Source organism: Poecilia formosa, unplaced genomic scaffold (genome assembly GCF_000485575.1).
Source record: "Poecilia formosa unplaced genomic scaffold, Poecilia_formosa-5.1.2 Scaffold276, whole genome shotgun sequence".
NCBI lineage: Eukaryota > Metazoa > Chordata > Actinopteri > Cyprinodontiformes > Poeciliidae > Poecilia > Poecilia formosa.
In genome coordinates this window covers 558999-581489 of record NW_006800215.1, presented here as the reverse complement: position 1 = coordinate 581489, position 22491 = coordinate 558999, and the positions used below count along the sequence as shown (strand labels likewise).

General features: G+C 37.3%; 1 protein-coding gene across 7 annotated transcripts in view; it reads left to right on the top strand.

Annotated features, from left to right (window-relative positions):
- The window catches only part of nphp4 (nephronophthisis 4), a 186277-nt gene that overhangs the window by 139565 nt on the left and 24221 nt on the right, over positions 1–22491 (top strand). For all 7 annotated transcript variants that reach the window (XM_016681299.1, XM_007571219.2, XM_016681301.1 and 4 more), the window contains 3 exons: positions 2184–2318; positions 6292–6482; positions 7357–7571. In XM_016681299.1, coding sequence (XP_016536785.1) covers positions 2184–2318; positions 6292–6482; positions 7357–7571 — 541 coding nt within the window. The remainder of the gene's footprint in view (positions 1–2183; positions 2319–6291; positions 6483–7356; positions 7572–22491) is intronic.

The window sequence follows — 22491 nt, the reverse complement described above, 5'->3', positions numbered from 1 at the left end:
TTTGTGGAGCCCCTGCTGGTGTCCTCAGGCAGATTCCAATGTTTTTTCTCTAAAGAATCAGCAGGATTTTTTACATATAAAAACACTAATAAACAGTGAGCACGGATAAAAAAAAACTAATGACATTGATAACAGCTTCTTTTATATATTTTATACAAGCAGTAAATTTCCCCAAATAATTATGCGAAGTTGTTGCTGTTTTTTAACTTTTTTGTAGCTCTTATATTGCTTCTCAGTTTCTGTTTTCAGGTGTTTTGCTCTTCATACTTACAATTTTTTTTCATGAATTCTCCACAGGATCTCAGCAGGTTTGAGATAAGAAAATGATGTTAGTCTACATAATTTGTCAGAGAAGCCTAATAGTTAAAGAACATGAGGTGTTCGGTTTTCTGTGGTACAAATGTATTTGACATAGTTAGTTTTTCTTCTTCATCAGTAGTGTTGATCATGTTTGTACACCCCATTGTCTCTTACATCTTGGATTATTACTCTCTCACCTGCATACTGATATTACGTTGTTGCCTGTAATTTGTTATTGCGTACATTTACACAAGCACAAACGTATTAGTTAAAAAATATTTCCATTTTACTCCACTTTACATTTCATTTACATTTGTGTTAGCTGATACATAAATACAGTATTTGTGTTGAGATTATGTTAAAAGTTTAAACTGCAACTGCTGCTGCTGTTTTTTCTTTACTTGACAAACATCTAAGAAAAATATTAGACGTTTGATACCATTTTGATTCTGTAGGTGAAAAAAAAAGTTTTAAGTTATTACAAGAAAGTACAAGTCACATAATCCAGTAACATTTGGATAATAATTGTCTTAATTAATGCAAAGTGTCATCTACTACAACGGTAGACAGGATAGTACTTGATATAATTCTTAATATTTATGTTCACTTTGGATTCAGTTGCTGAACAAGCTGTTGGAAACCAGGTTTGCTAACATTGGGGTATTCTGTCATGGTATTTCTCTCGGATCTGGTCGACTTTTGTCAAAAACTTTACATAAAATTCTTAGCCTTTTTAAATCAATACTATTCATAAATGTTTCTATATTAGTTTCTCTGTTAGCCAGTGCTGATTCCTTCTACTTTGTACCTACAGACTTTTATGCTTGTCGCATTAAACTATATCAATTATTTTTCCACTTATTCAGTATTTTCATAAATTATGTAGAAAAATGTTATAAAAATCTGTATAATATGAGTTTAATTGTTCATGACTATTTGGAAACTTTTTATTACTCTCCTCCATTCCCCTTTATTTTGGTGCTGAGTTCTGTTTGGGCTGGTTGACTCCTATTTAATATGACAAATTATGATCATTGATTAAGCCAGAATAACTCAGTGGACTCCTGTTGCAAGCTAAAATTTATTGGACTCACGTAAGCTAATTTTCCTGCAATATACTATATGTATATTGCAGGGGAGTTATTTTATTTTATTATTTTTTTCCATTTTGGAAAATCTTACTTTGTCTTCTTTGTGCCTCTTGTCATCTCAGATTTCTCTGATGTAATTCTTACTGAAATGATTTATAGATAAGAATATTCTCTTGTCTATCAGCACTTATCCCTCAGGATAAAAATATATTATCACCATATAAGTAAAAATACATTAGTGGAAGAAATTAGCTAGGACTTTATTAGAAATATGAAAACCACAGATAAAGATTTGCTGTTTTTTTTTTTTTTTTTTTTTTCTTCAAATCAATGTAGAGTATGTTGCTATAAGAACTGTCTTATCATTTTAATGTGCACTCCGACCTCCGTCGACTTCTCAAAATATTGAATATTTAGATTTTCAAATCTTTGGAATCATTGTTTGCATTATATCCTTAAGATCTTTTTAATACCCACATTTTATAGTCACCTGATTAATTATGTAGAAGTTCTAAATGTAAGTTCTCCTTTAAGTAAGATTAACTTTGAAACAAAGCCCTGTCACATAGGAGTGATACAGAGTTAAAAATGACTTTTAATGCTACTGGAATCTGTTTATCTCTCATTTCTACAAAAGTGGCCTGACATCGGATTTGCGGCACTTCAAGTGTCTCCTGCTCCTGAAAGACAAACAATTTTGATCTGTTTCAACTTTAAAGTTGAGGTTCATCAGAGTGTTGATGGCTGTCATCACACACTTACAGTGATAACTTTGCCGTTTGTTTCCTGCAGGATGTCCAGCTGACCCCAGCAGGAAGAGGGCAGCGAATGGGATATCGTCTTATTCTCACATCATCACGCCTCGTAAAGTCACCACCGGCTTTAGAGGAGGAAGCCTGTCAACCCGAAACATCCTTCAACTTAACGGTCAGCACATCAAGCTTAATATGTTTTAATGCACCAACAAATTAGTTGCTGCCACTGGGGAAAAAATGTTTAAACAAAATAGATTATTTGGTTGCAGTAGCTTAATCTCAAGCTCTATTAGTTTGAAAAATAAAACCTTATAACAAGTGACAACAACATAAAGGAAGAGGCATCTCTGACCATTCCTCTTTGCACAATCTCTCTAGATGGTTTTAGTTTCTCTGTGTGCTTTGTTTTCTATGTCTCACTCCTCGCATTTTATATAAGCCTTGAATTTACTGGTAGAGGCAGCTCAATTTCTCTGTAAAATGATCCAATATTTTAAAGCATTCATAGAGATGCACTCTGATAATGTTGACTGGGTCATTTGGAAGAGAAGCAGGCCCACAGCATCACATACCCTCCACCTTACTTAAGTCGGCACGAGGTACTTTTTCAAATATAGTGAAATGTTGCGAAAAAGCTTAGCATTAATCTAATCTGACCAAAAAACCCACAAAAAACAAACAAACATGACTACAAATGAGGTTCCAGTAGAGTTTATAAATATTTTAATGGTGGGACAGGAATGTGTTTTGTTGTTTCTTACATGACTCCCAAACATTCCTTATAATGTAGAAAAAAGTCCAATAGTTGCCTTTTTAAAACCGTGTCATCATGTAATGCATCATTGGTCAGTAATGAAAGGTTTCTACAAATTCTGATCACCTTAAAAATATACAAAGTACAACTGAAAACATTTTCAGAAGCATTTAGAGGCACCAATAATTCTGTCAGCTATCCATTGACATTAATTTTATTAACAATAATCAATTTGAATGTAGGACTTGTTTCAGTTTTCAATGTAAAATTTTGCTATTGCAGTAACAAGTGCATTTATTCCTAACCTTTGCCATGAGTACTAACAACTTTGTTTACCTCTGAGTCAGGTTATTGCACATTGCAGTGTCTCCACTCAGCTATCAGTGTGTGTCTGAGCCCATGTTTGAGTGGAGCCTCAGTCACAGAGGAATTAGCGTCTTTTATTTGGGCGTTGACTGTGCTGCTGCCGCCGCCTTGATCGGCTCAGTCAGATACATTTCACATTCTTTCTATTGGCTGCACCGGCGAACCACTCAATTTTCAGGCTAATTGAGCTTGCACAGGCATCTCTAGTGGTTAGCCACAATCCTGTTTGTGTGTGTTTTTTTTTTTTGTTTTTTTTTTTTTGACTCTGTGTGTCTGTGTGTGCAAGCATAGCCTTAGCAAAGGCACACAAACACACAGGGGGAAACCAATTTTTCCCTCAATTAAGCGAGCCATCATTAGTCAACTGGCTTGCTATTGGTAAATTTGCCTCGAATTTTAACTATTTCTGAAGCGCACACACTCACAGAGTCCGAGGTTTCGCATAAGACATATAAAACAAGCATATAATTGCACAGTGTGATACAAAATGCATCTGACAGGTATAGAATTGCAAACTGGCCTGCAGAAATGATGCGTCATTTCACAAATATTTTAGCTTTATTCACTGTGACCAAAGCACTGATAAACAGTTATGCTGCTAAGAAGCTCAATGTAGCTCAGATTCTGTGTATAAAAACATATTTACAAATTGTTTCATGGGCAGGTTCACCTCACAATCGCTTTACACACTGTGGCAATCAGTTACTCACACCTCTTGTTGCTATGCAAACACAGGCTGCTCACTGTTTGCTCTGTTTCTTACATATCTTCCCCACCACAGCGTACCCACTTATTGTCTCTTTTACATTCTCTCCTTCCTTCACCTTGGTGTGCCAGTTAAGCATACAGTTTGCCTAATTGCCTTCACTGGAGTCCAGTCACAGCAGCAAGACGGAGTGAGCAGAGAAGCTACACACCATTGGGTGGTGTATGTATGTGTGCGTGTGTGTGTGTGTGTTTTTGTGTCACTCTCCTGCCCCACTTCTTCCTGCCGGTGGCTGTGAAGGATAGCCAGACACTATCAGGTTAGCCCACTGGCTCCCAGCCTGATACGGCTTTGATGAGACTTGGAAAAATGTCTAAGGATAAGGAGTCATACGAGTAAGGGGGGGGGGGAGAAAAGAATAGCAGACATCAAAGAGTTTGCTTGGAACCATACAACCTAGAAATATTCTTCACAGGGAAAGTTTTGTAATACCCCAAATTTATCCAGGATTAATTAAGTCCAATAAAAAAGATTAGCAATGTTTGTTTATTGGTTTTAAAATGTTCCATCCAGGGTGCCGTGGTGGCACAAGGGCAAGGCACAGCCCATGAATTGACGCCTTCGTCCTCTTGCCGATGGTCGCAGGTTTGATTTCCGGCCTGGTGACATTTGCCGCATGTCTCCCCCCTCTTTCATAACCCTCTTTCCTGTCAAACTACTTTCAAATAAAGGCCCTAGAGCCAACAAAGCCTTAAAAAAGTAATAAAAATAAAATGTTCCATCCACTCTTCCAGTTCGTATCCCAACTTTGTTCTGTTTGAAATCATGTAGGTCTTGAGTACACCCTGGAAATGTAGCCATCTATCACTTGGTTAACAAACACTTTGTTCAGACTTGTGAGGGCAGTTTGGCCAAAAAAACAAAAAAAAACATGAAAAGCGTCTGTTTGAGGTGAGGGAGCAATCTGAGATACCCAAAGAAAATTTATGCACAAGTAGATGGAAACTTCATATAAACAGGCTGAAACAAACTTGAAAAACTTTAATACTTGAGAAAAAGTTGCTGGTTAAAGAAATATAATCTTCTTAGAGTGGGGTTGTGTAAGATGACTATAAGTATTCAAAAATCCTACCTGTGTGGAACTTGCAGATCAGAAAGTGAGTCAAATCTGCCACAATGAGAAATGGCTCTTATATAAATTAATCTTGCACTTCTGACAAACTACATTCCCTAATAATCTACAAAAATTAAAACAGCTAAATTCCTTTTGTGTCAGAATTACCAATATGTTTGTTTTGTTGTGACTGTTCATGTTCAAGGTGTTCCTTCAACTTAGCAAACACAAAACCTTTTCTTCTGCTAATTTTCATCTTGCCAATTCCTTTGGTTAGCTTAAATACTTATAATTTGTTTGGTTAAACTAATCTATTCAGCATTTTACATGGTGCAATATTGTGAAAGTGAACTTTAAGATTCTTTTGCAAAATGGTAGAAACTTAAAAAACAAAATGCTCAAAGAAAGCAGGATACAAGCAAGTGACTTCAGTTTGTTAGTTGTATGTGGTGCAGCAGAAAGCACTGATCAGCTACAAGCAAAGTATGTGGCATGTAAAAAAAATCCACTTCCAATGGACAAAATACTAGCAAATGCAGAAGCATTAAAAAGTTTGTTCTACCACTTGTACAAAACCAAACAGAACTGGGTTAACGCACAGGAGATGTTCCCAGATTGCTGTAGAAAACTGAGTGTGCGGGGAATTAGAAAAGGTCTAATGTCTGGTGTACAGCAAACACAGGAGGTAATGCTCCTGAAGAGCCTAAATAAAGGCCCACTTTACAGCTCACTCTGTCTCTTATGCAATTTACCGTTGTACCAAGTACTGTTTTCTTCCTTTGCGCTGCTAATTTTTTTATGATTTATGACTGCATTCAGTGAGACTAGGTTAATTTTCCCCATTGCGAAAATGTAGACTCTCTCCAAGCTTAGGAATAGGGGGGCATTGTTTTTCTGGAAATCAACACTGTAGTTTAAGCTTTGTTTAAATACTTTCATAATGCTGTGACTGGTCCACTTGAATAAATGAAAATAATTGATAACTACATAATCACTGAGGCAAAAGAAGGCATCAGAGAATCTTCTCACTTGAAAATGTGGAGATCATAGTCAAACATTTTATCTCCATCTGTTTTTATTTGTATTCTTGTTATTTTTCTTCCAAAGTGTCATTTGGGTGTGTTGAAAGGTGTGAACAAGGAAAATGCATCATCATTATCAACATGAGGAGAACAGATTCTATTCGGCCTGTTTTTACTTGGCAGCTAGGAACACGGCACGAGAACACAGGCTGGATGGAGAGCTGGTGCTGCTGAACAGAAACAGGATCAGAGCTCAGGACATCACCCCTGAAGCACAAAGCCTGAACAGCGACAGCAGACGGCGAAAGCTGGACTGCATGGCTGCAGTGCATCGACTGGAGGCTAAAGAGAACACAACAGCAGCCAATGTTATGGTAATGTCCGACTTTACTACTGGTAAGGTCAGCGAAATGAACACGATGCCACACAGAAACTTATAGTGACTTTTGACACATGAGAGAATGCAGGTCAGTGTTAATAGTCACTCTGGTAAGAATGACCATCTGCTGTTTTACATACCAACATGTTTAATATGTATGATTTGCTAATAATTTTGTTGCTAAACATTTTTGAAAAATCAGCGTTTCATTTCTTAGCAGAGTACAAGCTCCAAAACAAGTGACATACACACACACATGCATGCCCACACGCACATGTATGTGTTTATGTGTATGCTTTTAAAATCAAAAAGACATTTTGACAACACTTTTAGAAAAATATTTCCAGTATTTAACACTCCCAAATATGGCTGTTCTTTGTTAAATTGGAATACCTCGTTTTTATTCCAGACGCTTGACGTAGACGGAGAGTCTGCAGCAGTAAGCCTGCCTGCTGGGTTGGCAAAACATTTATCCAAACTGTACTGTGTTGTGTAGAAAGAAAGCAATCAGTGGAGAAGCAGTGAAGTGTTAAAATATGTCTTGAAATAGTCACCGAAAGGTCATGGAGAAAATTATTGATTCAGTGCAACCTGAGTTTTACTGGTTGTACATTGGCCAGTGTTTCTACCAGTAGTGATGACATTTTACTCCACAAAGTCATTAACTGAACACTGAGCTCTGAGAGCGTTGGAGCTATGAGCTGCTGCACAAGTACGCTGCGCAGAAGATCAAGACTGATCACAAAACTGCTCTGGAAACTGTCGTAGCAGTTCACAGAGAACATTTTGGGTGACGACCACGATGGTGTGTAGTATGATGCCACTATGAAACATTTATCAGTCCTTTGGTGGTGTTTTTCTGGTGTCAGGGTCTAAATCCAGCAACTCAGCTGATCAGAGAACATCAACCCAGCGACGAGTACAGCAAAGCAGAGGGAATTGCGAGCATGCTGAGCCAGGCCATCACCACACAACACCTCCTCTATGCCAGCCTGGGCTCTGCTGAATACATGGAGTTTGTCCTGAAGAATCCCTTCAATGTGCCTCAGACCGTCACCATTCACAGCGACGACTCTGAGCTCAGGTGAGACTCTCCAGACCGTTAGCAGAGTGTGGTATCTACCTTTGTCTGCAACTTTATTACTGTAGTTTATTTTTGAAAAACCTAATCTTACTTTGGAAAAAAATAAAAACAAAGGTTTTCTTAAAGAAATTAAGACATTTTATGGCCACAGCGTGATACTTCTAGAGTGTGTCAAAGTAACAAGTGTGTGGTGTGAGCTATAAACACAACTTTATGTGCTTGAATATTTATCTGGAAAGTACTTAAAGTGCTCTGTTTTTCCACATTTTATGTTACAGTTTTGCACACAGATACCCCATTATGACCATGTGTAACAATTGTTTGAGTGTTTTGAAAGTTTATGAAAAATAAAAAATCGGTAACATCATTGGGGATCTCGCCGTCTTTATAGTTCAATGCCACCCGAAAACTAAAGAGATCAGTTTCGTTGTACCTTTTTTCACCTTTTTTCACACATAATTTTTCTTTTATGTTTTAATGTTCTCTTGTTTTTAACAAGAAATCTGTTGAACTTTTCCGCACAGATATATTTTTAGTGAACTCGTTTATGACGGATTCATCCACGTATGTGTCGTCTTTACCTGCATTTCAAAGTTGGTTTGAAATGCAGGTAAAGAAAGTGTGACATGTCGAGCCACATTTTCTTTATAGCCGCACACAACTTTTATTTGTTGCTCCCAATACTTCTTAATTTATTAATTTGTTAACACGGTGCTGTGATTGCTTAGTATGTGTTGCCTCTTTTAAACTGGAAGGATGTTGTAAATGTATTGGTGGCTCTCCAATCTAACACAGTAGGTGTGAACATGTGTTTTTTTGTGCCGTATGTGTTTTCTGTTGTTGGATCGTAACAAGCCGTGCTCCTACGTTAAGCTGTGTTCACACATTGTGAATGTGTTTCCATTTGTGATGTTAAAGCTCATGAGCCTATTTGTGCTCCGTGTTGTGGAATAATGTATTCTCACACCTCACACACTCCAGTGTAGCAGACTGAGAAGTTGGCTCTTAATTGACAACTAAACAATTCAACCATTTTAAAATTTCACTGCTCTTGTTATTACACTACAAGTTAGTACATAAAGTTAGGGCAGCTAAACTTTGTCTAGACACTTTACAAGTCAAAGAGGTCCAATTCATATCAAATTATATACAATCCACTTCAGGCCAGAATCAGTTCAAATCTAACCAGAAAAAGGCACAGAAGCACTGGGCCAGGTGAGCTGTCTGTAATGGAGACGGTGAAAAAATGCATAAATGGACAGGAAAACTTAAGCCGCTATGGCTGTAGGTTTTATCAAAAAGGATTTTTTTAAACATGGTTTTGAAAACAGATTTGTAGTTTCTTCAGTGAATAGCTGCAGACATACTCAAATGTTATAGCGAAATTATAAACGCTTTCCATTTGTGAGGTAATGTTTTGGAACTAACAGCGACCCACAATCAACACTTCTACGATGATTACATCTTTATTTAGGAGCCAAACATTTATTACTCAGAATGGCATTAACAGTGCCACTTTTCGGTCATGCCATCTGTTCTTCTCTCCTCCTCCATTTCAATTGATACATTTTCTGGCCTGTTCTTTGTTATCAGACTCGATGATGATTTTGGATGAAGATTTTGTATTTAAAATTGAACACCTGTAGGATGTTCGAGTTTTTTTTTTCCCCCTTAAACTTCAAGTGTACATGCTAAAGAACGTCCATCTTTGCACCAGTACACTTTCTTTTTGGTTTGTTTTTACTTTGTGCCTCTGGGCCGTACTTGTCATGAAGCTATGAACTGTGGGCAATTCCCTGAGGCAAAGTCTGCCGAAACGCAGACTCTCTGAAAATGTTACACCAGGGCTCAAAACGTCTCGGAGAGAGTCCCGCTGCAGCTGACGATTTGACAGTGGGTCCTCACAGTATCAGCTGGAACCAGCTTCATACTTTCTACGTGTGGACACGAACACCACAAATAAATATGCATGCATATTTATTTGGACTATTCCTGATTAGTCCAAATAGAGGCGGATTATTTGGAGGTACAGTTCACATGTTTACGTCAACAATGACAAAGGAGATAATTTCAGTTTACAAGAACATTTCTATATGGCATCATGCGTCAACTTTTTTGCTCATTATTCACAGACACTTGATAGGCTCTCAGACAATGAAGATTCTTTCGCCTTCAGAAACACAAACATGTCCTTGACACAGATGCATCTGTAATCCTGGCAAGATGCCAAATAACCCCTTTAATCCAAACACGGCAGCCATTATTCCTGATGTTTACACTTTTTTCTTTCCCCGTCTCCATGCCGTGCCCGTTTCTTTTCATTTAGCATCATTGTTAATCCCCGCCTTCACAGAGTCTTTTGTTTTGGATTCCAATCATGCCTGAGCTTTGGATTAACATATATCAGGTTGATCAACAAAGGCAGCGGCACACCATGGATAAATCATTATGGCATTAGCCCGGCCACTGGGCCTCCTCTAATTGAGAGTCATCAATCCCACTATCTGTCCTCTTACTGGCTTAGCACCCTCTTTGTTTATTTATTTCTTGACAAGGCAGTGTGACAATTTGTGCCAAACACTTTCACCTTTACCAAGTGCTGGAATGCGTGAATGAAGAACGAAACTTTTGCATTATTGGACATGTGTCTTTTGCAGCATCTGGGTTTCATTAGTGAAACTCGTAGTTCCCTAAGTGCACTGTATGTTTTATGGCCTAATGATATTTAAGCAACTCTCCTGCATGTTGATCTTCAATGTGTCGTGGATTATCCTTCCCTACATGGAAGAGATTAAAGACAGGAATTCAAATTATGATTTCATTTAATTCAGTTTTTTGAGACTTGATAAAACCGGGAATGTTTTAGTTATGAATTTATTGATTTTTCTTTTTTTTTTTTTTCTTTTTTTTTACCCTTTCAAATAAAAAAATGTTGGAAAGATTTCAGTTTCAGTGGCTCACTTGACTTTGAGTTGTGCAATAAACCCTAAGTTGAAGAAGTTATTCACATACTTTAAACTAACTAAAAAGTTTATTTTCTACTTGTTAAGACCTTATGTAGATATGTTGAATAATTCAGACACAATCACTGACAAAAATCTCAAGTACCTTGAGATTGCGAGCAGATTAGGACACGTAACCATAGATTACAGATAGTTATGGACCAGTCACCGTTACAGAGGTTATGATAATGTTAATAAAATTGTGTAAAACGTGACCCTCTCATTGTGTTACCTGACTGCAACAACCTGAAACTGTGGTCATCATAATCAAGATCATGACAGTACTATTAAATCCTTGTCTCTTGTCCATCTGTAAGAATTCACATCAGTCAAGTCATCAGTCAGAAAATGGGGAGAAAAAAAAAAACATGTATAAATGCATCCGACTTCAAGTTGCAGGATGAGCCAAACGATGGAAAAAAATGTGCAACTCATTGCCCATAAAATGCTGTAATTTTTTTTGCTGATCATTTTAAAATCTGCATCAAATTTGAAAATATTTTGGATAGTCTTTGCAACATCCAAGACTAATTTAGAAAAAAAAACTAAATAATTCCAGTCCCCAAACATTTATTATAGAAAAGCAACTCACTTAGCTTTTTTTTATAAGTACTACACAAATTAATTAAACAGCATATACAATGTTAAGATTCAGAATAATTCTGAATATTTAACGCTCAGGAGCAAATGTCACAGACAGGGTGAAGCAGCAGGTTGTCCGGTCAGACCATCAATTTCCAAAACTCCACATGTATAAAAAAAAAAAAAAAAAAAAAAAAAAAAAACTTGTAAAATTGCACAAAGAGTCGGTGCGACCCCGTCAGACTGCACACAGTGTTAAAGGCTTGCGGGGTCTAAATGATCTCATCTCTGAAGACCGCTGGAGGGTTAAAAGCTTTGAGCAGCACTGGACTTGTTTAAGATATGGTGAAAGGACAGTTTGTTTGTTTTTTTGTTTTTTTTAGCAGATTTAATTTTCCCTTAATACCTTATGAAAGTAATACCTAATTTTAGATTTCTGTTGATTTTTTCCAGTAATTAAAAGTTGAATTCCAAAATGTGTCGCATTTTGTTAAAAAATGAATAAATAATTGCGCCTATTGCACCCACGTACAAAATTATTATTATTTTTTTTTTTTTTTTAAGTGGAGCAAAATTGTCCATAAAGATGCATGAAGGTTACATGTGCCAAATCCTTGCAAACAGATGTATTTTCATGCCCATTCCTGGCCTGTATCTAAAGCTTTTTACATCATAATCAAATTATTCATTTTTTTCCCACTCAGTGTAAAATTGCTTATCAAGGAGAAAATGGGGTGACACGTGTGATATTTACAGGTTTATTGTGTAGTCCAAATTCAAGATCAACACGCCAAATGCATGCAGCAGCATTTCCAACCTCTTGATATATTTAAAATGAATATTGTGTCCTGTCAAAAATACATACATATACTGTTGGACGAGGTTACTCCAAAAACAAGAAAAATGGTCTAACAAAGCCCATAAAGTTTGAATAATAAACCAAGTCAATGATGGCCAACTCTTACCGATCTTACACAATTTGAGGCAAAAAGAACATCATTGTGAAATCCATTGTTATCCTTTCATCCATATTTCATCTGTTTTCTTCTCCATCTCAGCGGGGAAGTAAAACTGTCTATAATATCTGTGTTGGACTACATGAGCAGCAGCTTGGTCAAAACACCAAAGTTGCTCTGCTGTCGCTTCCTCATCAATATTTCAGCCGATGTTTGACACGTAGGTTTCTTGAGAACCTGGGGCGAGCTTTGGGTCGGGTCTTTGTTCTACAAAAACAAACCAGAAACGAGGCTGACCCTACCTCTCAATTCCAGCATCAGTCTTTGAAGACAGAGTACTTAGTGAAAGGCTAAGCTAGCTGTAGCTTTGATGTCAGCACTTGTTTTCAGGCCCAGCGGCTCCTCTTGATGGACACGTTTGCTACCTTTTGCCATCTATTTTGTTGGGAATTTTGCACTTTGCTTGACCGAGCCCTGTGTGCTGGAAGACTGATGGCCAGCAGATTGTGTGTTTCCTCCCAGCTGTGCTGCTTTGCTCCCATAATTCTTTTCTTTCTTTTTTTTCTTATGCTGTATTCAGCTCTGCATTTCTGTCGTCTTATTCTTCAGTTTTTGGTTTCTCTTACTTTGCTGTTTTTACTTTTATTTAATAATTAATCGGCCAACAGTTTGCAATAAAAACTCGCAGGTGAAACAAACACCCATAAAAACCTCTTTGTTGTCTATGCCAAGGGCAAAATGTTTTATTCAGACCGCACTGTGGGAATATCCAGATACATTTCACAGAATTGACTGTAGCATCTTTTGCCTAAAGTTGGCAACGATGGAGCTCTAAAAAATTTAAAAACTCCCAGTCTCCTATTGATAAGAAATTTCCCCCTCCACTCCCATGGCTTCAAAGCTTTGAAGTCTAAAGCAACCATTCCCTGAATGCATTTGTGTGTGAAAATTTTTGCATACAAAGAGAAAAAGAGGAGGAGAGATAAGACATTTCGTCTGTTGGAATGGGTTATCGCGTTCTGGTCGTTATTCCCTGGAAATCCATTTATTAGGGGACCCAACTGGGGCAATTTCTGCCCTCTTTACACCTTTTCTATACACGCTGTCAATAATTTAAGGCAAATAAGTGTGGTGGAAGTGTAGCTGCTTGGTTCAGGAGTTTAGTGAAAGTTTACTCCTGGCTGTTCAGTAGAGTGTGTGCCAGTTAGACTTCAGACTTAAGATTTCCCTTTATTTTTTAAGATCTTGTGTCACCAGAAGTCTTCATTCATCAGTAGCTTGACAAGATTGGCAGAGAGAGAAAGGGACAACATGCAGCATGCTGAGGTCGAGAATCGAATCGTAGAGGACATTAGAGGTGCACTTGCTCTACCAGCGAGGCACACGACAGCCTACGTTTAAGGTTTTCTTCATGGCTTTTAAAAATACTGAGTTGTGCATTATCAACAAGCCTCCCAACTCATAACTATGTATGAAATGGCTGGTTACCTTCATTTCAGGAGATTATGTACTAAAAAATAATGACTAATTTTATTAAATGTGCCTTTCTTACACAAAGACCCATTACAAACACAAACTTCAGTTTATTTTGTTTGGATTGTATGTGACAAAGAGACACACAGTGGTGTGTAATTGTGAAGTAGGAGGAGCACTAGATGTTTTTTTCAGAGATAGTTTTTTTGCAAATCAAATTTTGAAAAATTTGTAGTTTATTTATATTCAGCCCTCCTGCAACCACACACTGTAGAAAAACATTTTTGCCGCAATAATAGCTGCAGGCCTACTTGGGTATTTCTCTGCCAGCTTCTGTTGAAACGAGACATGATGAGGCCGTCATGTTTCAAACAACATCCCCATGTTTCACAGTGCTGTTTAGGGGTCATGCAAAGTGTGTTTTCTTACACATGGTTTTGCAAAAATATCTAAAACTTAAAGTTTGGTTTCACGTATCATTTTTATTTTCCATTCCATTTAGGTACTTAGGTTTACTTGTTGCTGGATTTTGTTGCTGGTTTATTTACTATTAACCTAATAGTGTTTATTACTGATTTTAAGAAGGTTCTAATTTGTTGACATTTTACAGACTAGACTATATGCATGAATAAAGGCATTTATTGGTGTTCTGGTTTTCTTTTTGAATTATGTTTTGATTGTATGTATCTTTACAATCAGCTTTAACCTTTTTGTGGAAACATAAAAAAATATGTTCAATGACTCTTCCAGTTCCTGTTATAATTTTTATTTGAGCACTGAATGTTTAAGTACTTATTTAGTTTCATGTGAATCACATCTAACTATTATTTTTTAAAATGTTTAATTTGGTTTCTGATTTGTGTCCATTCCATCAGATCAGTTTGTCATGAAGAAAACATTTTACGATCATTTTTGAACAAAACCAGTTTGAACCAAACATTGTGCATATTAAATTTAAAATAAAACAATCTTACAAGACTACACGCATTTCAAGACATCTGAAAAACNCCTCAACTGACCAGAGAAATCACCTGCAGTGTCCGCACCGCAGAGCCGTTAGGTTTGTGTAGGAATCTGTGAATTCTTGATGTTTGTCATCTGACCTCTTTACGATCCACTGGGACAAACACACTTGGCTAATTCCAGCTGGGATGGGGGAGGAAAGGAAGTGACAATTAGGTGCTGATGTATAAAAGCTCACCCCTCATTTTTCATAGATGACAAACACAGCCGAGAAGGAGTGTTTTATACAAAACAGCTCTTGTTTGGAACATCTGGAGACAGAATAAGGGACATTTCTCCTCCGCTGGTGTACCGTGCCTTTAAAAAAATGATTCACCCCCTCCAACATTTTCTCTTTTTCACTGCTTTTAAAAAATCTACATGCAATAAAATGCAGCTTTTTTGGAGAAAAGACCCCTCTAACATCAGGCTGAAACCTTATTTAATAAAAATAATGACAATCAAGCAAAAATATGTTGCTTAACAAGTGATTGCAATATATGTTCATGATGTTAAGACTTTACCAATGCTGATATATTATCATACGATTACTGAAAGGGTACATTTGTATTACTGCTATGCTGTTCAAGTACTTTTTTCATACTGGTTGAATTTATTTTTTTAGGTATCCTATAACTCCTTGCAGGCACCTTTCTGGTGTGAAGAAAATGGTTTTATTTGTTGATGCATTAAATTGAGAATTTAAGCAATAATTATAAAACATAACAATTTTTTTTATATATTTTTTCCCATTATTTCAAGTAGACTCATTTTGGGTTCTATGTTCTTGTCTTATTTCACTTTATGCAAAACTAACTGCTGTTTAGGAACACACAAATAAAGTTATGCTGAGTCAGAAGACATCATTTAGAAGCTTTTTATGGGAAAATATCCTTAAAATATTAAGGAGTAACAAGCACGCCAAACTAAAAATATAAAAGTAAAACAACCGGAATGGAATCCCACCTCCTGCCTCCAACTTTCTGCACAGTTTCTGAGAAATCACTCAGCAGCAAGCGGTACCAGGCTTCAGATTTATTACAACGAAGACATGCATCAGAGTATTTACCTCGTAAACATCTGCAGAGCACAGTCCCTCTTGTAGATGTGACAGCAAAACATCATAATTGATTATGCATTTGGATCTTGATTTAAAGATCCCCACATAATTCTGAATGGCAACTTCATCATAATCACCGATCTCTCCTTCAAAGTCTGCTTTTTGTCTGCTCATTAGCGACGCCTGATGAAGTTCCCAATCAATATGCAGATGAAGAGCGCATCAATTTGTTTTGATGCCTCTGCCATATTTATTTATTTATTTATTTATTTTTCTTTTCGCTGAAGCAGACCTGCTGAAACGCTACAGGGAAGATGTCAGCAGCACAGACGGATCCGTTTCACGGTGGTTTTACTGAGTGACGGATGTCTGTGGTCTGATCAAAGCTTATGCTCTGAGGAACTCAAGTGCACCTTTTCCTTTTTGAGAAAGATTTTGTTTTCTATAAAATGTTTTGAGCTCGGCGTTATCCATGCCTATAGGTGGCTGTAAAATGAAAACAGCAATTTAAGAAGACTTCTTTAAAAAAAAAAAAAAAAAAAAAAAAAAGTACAGAGTGGTAGCAGCCAAAGCGCTGACATTTTGAACAATCAGTGAACATTTTTAGCAGTGCAGCAGCGGTCCTTCTAAATCCTCCTAGGTTAGGTTGACCTGAAAAAATGGCCTGGTTCAGAACACACACACACTTAAAATGTTGAAATCTTGACATTGATTTAAAGCATGAAATACTGAAATACTTTCAATCAGTCAGTCTTAGGGTTAAAACCATCTAAGAATCATCTTTTGGATATATCTTGTCTTAAGATGCTCTATCTAATTGCATAAGTAGCTGTCTTTATGGAGGTTCTTAATATTCATTTCTACTACAGAGTGCTATGCTTTATAAGATTTTTTTTTATTTATTTAAAAATATAGAATAATCATAACTCCGCTTTGAATGCAAAAGAATGCACTACTTTCTGTCGTATAACATTCCAGGAAGGAAGTTTTAATGTGACAGAAACGTGACAAGATGTTTTAAAATTTTGAAAGATGCTGTAAATTAAAATTACAGAATTTTGATAAACGACTCAAAAGCGGACACAACTTTATATAAAAAAAATACTGATGGTTTAAAACAAGAAGCTGGAAACTGTAAATATAAATCCTCGCAGAACGGGTGACGGGGGAAGAGCAGGTAGGTAGGCAGGTAAGTGGGGTGAGACACACAGAAAGTGAGGTTAGTGGGTTGGCTTAGCATCACAAGAATAATTTAGCTCAATCAAGATACCGGATCTCACAGCTCAGGCACAGATGTTACCCCACTGGTGGAAACAGGGATCTGGCAAAAGCTTGTGAAAGGACTGTGGATGATAAACAGCTTTGTGAAGATCTGATGGATGACTGCTGCAGCAGAAAAGGGCCAAGTATCCTGGTTGCCAACACGCACACGCATGCACACACACGCATGCACACACACGCATGCACACACACGCAGGCGCACAGAAGAAAGACCGAATACACAATGATTAAATGACAAATAGAAAAGAAAGGAGGAGGAGGAGTGCAGATTGAGCCAGCAGACATAAGCAAGCATCATCAACCGGAAGTGAATACAACTTTCAGTAAGAGCTGAAGAAAAGGAACAAGAGGAAATTGACAAAAAGCATGAATGAAAGAGGTAAAAAAAACAACAGGGTTCACATCAGGTATTTTAAATTACAATAACATCAGGTATAGGGGTTATATATATAGAAAAACATAGCTTTTACATTGGTAATTACACAAGTAAAGTATTTTTTAAAACTTTGTGCATGTTTTTAAATATTTTTTTTGCAAAGTGTCACATTGCAGTGAAGGTTAAATGTGCACCTCAAATTACAGTATTTACCATAGCATATATTCCATCTGTTTATGCACTTTATCCCTTTTTCATGTTTTAGATTATAAAAAAAAAAACTTACTTCCATATTGTTCAATATGTGCATTGTATAAATTTAATAATGAGGATGCCACACTAAAAAAACTGGCTTCTATGATTGAGTTTTAAGGTCAAAATCACTACTAACCACTGAGAACATAAAGGTTTATCAAAAAAAGAATTCATCTTGCTCATCCATAAAAGGACAGACGACAAGGTATGCATCTCGTTGTGTGAAAAAGACATTATACCAGCAGTCAGACATGGTTGTGGTGATTGTCTTAGAACTATGAATCTTTCTCACTACTCAAAATATCCAGCCATCAGTTCTAACACTCTTTGGTTATGCAGGAAGACAAAGGGAAAAAAAAGTGATTTGGTATGAAAACCATCAAAGTGGCAGAATTAAAATGGAGAGTAAAACAACAACAAAAACAATACCTCTGTGGCGTAAATTATTTAATGCTATAGTTACTAAGAAACGGTTGCAGTTTTTGCAGCCAAGGGTGATGCAACAAATTAATACGTTTAAGGTGCAGTTTTCTGTTAGGAGCAGATGTATTTTCACAGCTAATGCTAAAGGAGCCAACAGGACACCTGCATGATAGTTTTGAAAGAATTGAGCCAACAAAGAGTAAACCTCCTTGGACACCCGCTGAACTTGTTCTTTGCCATGTCAATACTTTTTCAATCATCACTCACAGATTAAAGAACCTTAGCTGGCCTTAGATTTCTAGTAAAACTCTGCTGGCAGGCGAAATGGGATGGTGGGAAACATGACATCTGAACTATGCAAAAAATAAATAAATAAATAAATAAATGAATAAACAAATAAATAAATTCAGTCAAATTAATATTCTAAGCAAAGAGAGGGTCTTTCTCGGCATCAATCATGGGTGGACGTGACTCTTCTCAAAGGGCAGCGCATGGAGCTCTAAATCACTTTGTGGACAAGCCATCAGTTGTGTATCTAAAGTATGATCGGGGACACTGAGAGTGAAGAGAATCCAGCTTTGCTCAGTGAGTTATGGAAAATGAAATTCATCACAGATACAGAACTTGCTGAGCTCTAATCTGCAAAAGTACTGTCAAAAGACGCCGGTCTCAGAGGATGAGTAATAGGTTCAAAACCAGAGGATGTGAAATCTGGAGTTCTGACCCAGAAACACCAGCATTTCATGCCAAATAACTTCAATACTTACTGACGGTGCCTCGTGTTAGAGTTGTGACAGTGACAGAATGATGTAAGAAATCTAATAGAATAATACTGTGGGGGGATGAAATTCACAGTGCGAAAGAAATGCTGGTGGGAATTTGCAACCCCTTCACTGAAGTGACTCCACTCTGCAAGAGGAGGAACAGCAGGCTGTTCCTCAGGGACGTTCTCCACCTTCTGAGATTCGTCTTTATGCAGACGGAGCCTTCCTGCAACAGGATGAAAAGAATTTCTTCAATTCCAAGGGATTCTTGGAATGTACTGCACGCCCTGTCAAAATTCAGATACCATAGCATCTTGGCCTTATTTTAATTATGGATACGAAAACGGGAGCAAACACTAAAATGTATTGAAGTCGATGGTGTAAAGTGAGATCTTCGACTGTTTTATTAAATTACTGAAGCCAGTGCAAATTAAAATACAATGGCATTGGCTTATTCAGTGTTTGGCCTTATATCCACCATGCCTTGCAGACCGTTTTGCAACTTTAAATATTTATCACATTTTATCATGTTACAAGCTACCATGACAACATATAAAACTGGAAAACCATGTCTCTTAGTTCTTTTACAAATAGAAATCTGAAGAATATGGAGTCCATTTGTAACATGGACTCCAAATAACCTTGACTCAGCAGTTTGTTGAGCCACTTTGTGGGATGTGCCTCTGAGTTTTACAAATTCAGTCAGACACTTTTCTTTCCTTCTTTCTTTCTTTCTTTCTTTCTTTCTTTCTTTCTTTCTTTCTTTCTTTCTTTCTTTCTTTATGTTTTTAATTTTAGATAAGTGTATAACTTTTCTCAAAAGTTATACACAGCTGCATCATACTCTTCCCATTTCCAGTGACAAAACAAAGACCAGTGACAAAGACCTTCCACAGCTTTTCAGATATTTATTTGTGCCCCTTCCCCTTCACTTTACAAGACGTTGCTTTGTGTTCGTCTTCGCATAAAATGTTATTGAACAACACGGATCTTTGTGGCTGAAATATGACAAAATGGGGAAATGTTTGAGTGAATACTTTTCAAAGGCTTCCTATGCAGTATATTTATGTTCCCAAGGCTCCCAAAAGAGCCTTTTTGTTCTAACACCCCTTTCCTGTTTCAAGACATGTCAGGAAAAAACTTCCCATCCATTATTAATCACGTCTGTCTGTGCAGCCGTGGTGGCTGAAGGGTTTTTAATATTGTCATGCTAATGCTTTGTTCATGTTTTACATTGTTAAATATCACCTAGCAGCCGTCTCAATTGGAACAGGTTGTTCTGCACGACCCGCGGTCAGCCAGGTGTAATTTGGCACTCTCATGCTCCCTTCATGAGCGGAACCGGTTTTCCTCACCTTTGCTGCCGACTCTACAATGCGCCCCGGCTATGAAAAGAGCCAATTCACAGGACAAGTAGCCTCTCCACTTAAGTGATTCTGTGTTTTTTTTTTTTTTTTTACCACTTCATGATTTCTTTCATCTGTGTTTCCCCGCCTTGCTCTGTGCCCCGCTCGGCTCTCTGTGGCACGGAGGGAGCTGATCCCTGTCATGAAGGGTTGATTCTCTGAACAAGGGGGATGACTTATTGAGGTGGAAACCACCAGCTCAGCAAACACGACTGGAGAGACGGATGAAGCCTCTCTCTCACCGCAGCTCCTCTCATCGCCCCTTAAACCCTCCAGGATTCTCTTTCTGTCAGGCACCCTTTCCTGTGTCGAAGGAGCGGGGCTTATAACACCCGAGCCAAGTAAGCGCTTCACTCACAGCTCAGGTTTCATTACGCAACTAATGAAGAGTGCTTTGGATCCTGCCATATTTACTCCTTTACAAGTTCCAAACTGATCTAACCGAGTGTGGAAACAATTCAGCAAGGTTCCACCGCTTGCTTGCTTGGACGCGCTTTCCTCTTCTTTTCCACTAGTTTCATCTTCTGTTTGGGCGACAGCGCAGTAATCATGCCTGCTGATGCAAAGAAACTGTTTGAAGGGGCAGGAAGTTTGCATAAAAGCTGAGTCATGTAAACCTTTTTTTTTTTTTTTTCTACGTGGGAGCAAAACCCTCCAGTAACAGAAGCTAATTCTGTTACTGGAGTTTTACTAGAGTTTTTCTGAGGTCAGGCCCACTTGACATTAGCAGAAAAAAAAAAGGTAAATCATAACCGCTCTGCAATAAGTGGGGTCCTGAGGATGTGAAATGTTCTCAGTTAAAAGATGCACAACTTAATTAGGGAACAGAGATGAGAAACAAATCCTGCATGGACAAAAGAAAGGATGTGCCAATGATTTTCTTCAGTTTGTGTGCTTATTCACTGAGAGCTTAACTTATCAAATGCACACAGTGCCCTCCTTGATTATTCCCTCACTGGAAAGATGAGCAAAAAAAGCCATAAAGAATTTCCTCTTTTATTGCACAGCATAATTTAATGCTGTTGAAACATTTGCTCTCGTACTCTAACAATAATCTTTTTGGGGGATTTTTTTTACTACTTGAACTATCATCCTTAGGTCCTCATCAGACCTTTTGTTTGACTAAACTCCAGTTGTTTTCAACTTTTAACATAATTTTTCTCTGACTGAAGCAAGATCACACCATCAGACATTTTCGTGCTCAGGCCCTCACTCATGCCTGACTTGCTTTTATTAAATATTCGTATTAAAGTGGGTTCCTGTTAGCACCATATTTCAACCCAAAAAGGTAGGATGCTAAATTACTAATCATACATTTTGTGACACTTTAATCAAGTCAAAAGGCATTTTTTTCTGTTTATTTTTTCTTTCAATGTGATTTTTTTTTGGTTTTCCCTGCTTAATGAGCTAGTTAGAATTTTTACTGTGACATTATGATATTGCAGTATTTGAATCATTACTTCACTTTTTCATGCAATCCTCATAAGGTGCAACAATAATTATGTTTGCTGCTGTATGAAATAAAGAACATCAGTTCTTTAGAGACAGCATGAAGCCGAAGTTGCCACATTTAACATTTTGGAAGCTAATTTCTGGTATGACTGACTTGAATGGCATGTTCTCTTGTCTTTCTTCGTTTGAAAAGTGTGTGAGAGTTTCTGCCCCGTTACATTTATTCCTCAGGGAAACGGGATGTCATATATGAAAGGAAAACATTTCAGTCAATAGAGAAACTAAACTATGTATGATTAGTTACATATTTACAGTACTGTTCAGGCAGATCACCTGTTGTGTATTCGATAAGGTTGTGCACTACAGTCCTTGTTTTTCTAGCAGAAAGGATTGAATGCAGCAGTTTTTTCTAAAAATAAGAGAAGTTAGATTTAGAGCTTATGTAGAAGATTAATTTATTTTTTATGCTTTTGTCATCGTCACCTGAGGTTGCAATAAATGTGATGGCTGCTAACAGAAGGTAAGGATTTGTTACCTGGCTGCTTTAGAAATGTGTTCATGTACAAAGCCTGCCAACAAACACTAGACCAACTAAGTTGCACTGTTTTTACACAAATACTTTAAAATTTTCAAACTGAACTCGTGTTTAACTGATGCAAAAAGTTAAAACCAATTTTATTTTCCAAAATTTTCTTGCAAATTTGGAATAAGTAATATATTCTTTGTACAAGGTGCAATACAGTACTTGCCAAGTTCACCTGATAATATGTTTTCAATATGAACTCAAATCGGAATATATGAGTCTGTGGTTGTTTTGAGTGATCCTGAGATTGTTTGTCTGAACCTGCCCCCCTAAACCCAGAACCTACAATAGAGAGTGAAGCTGAC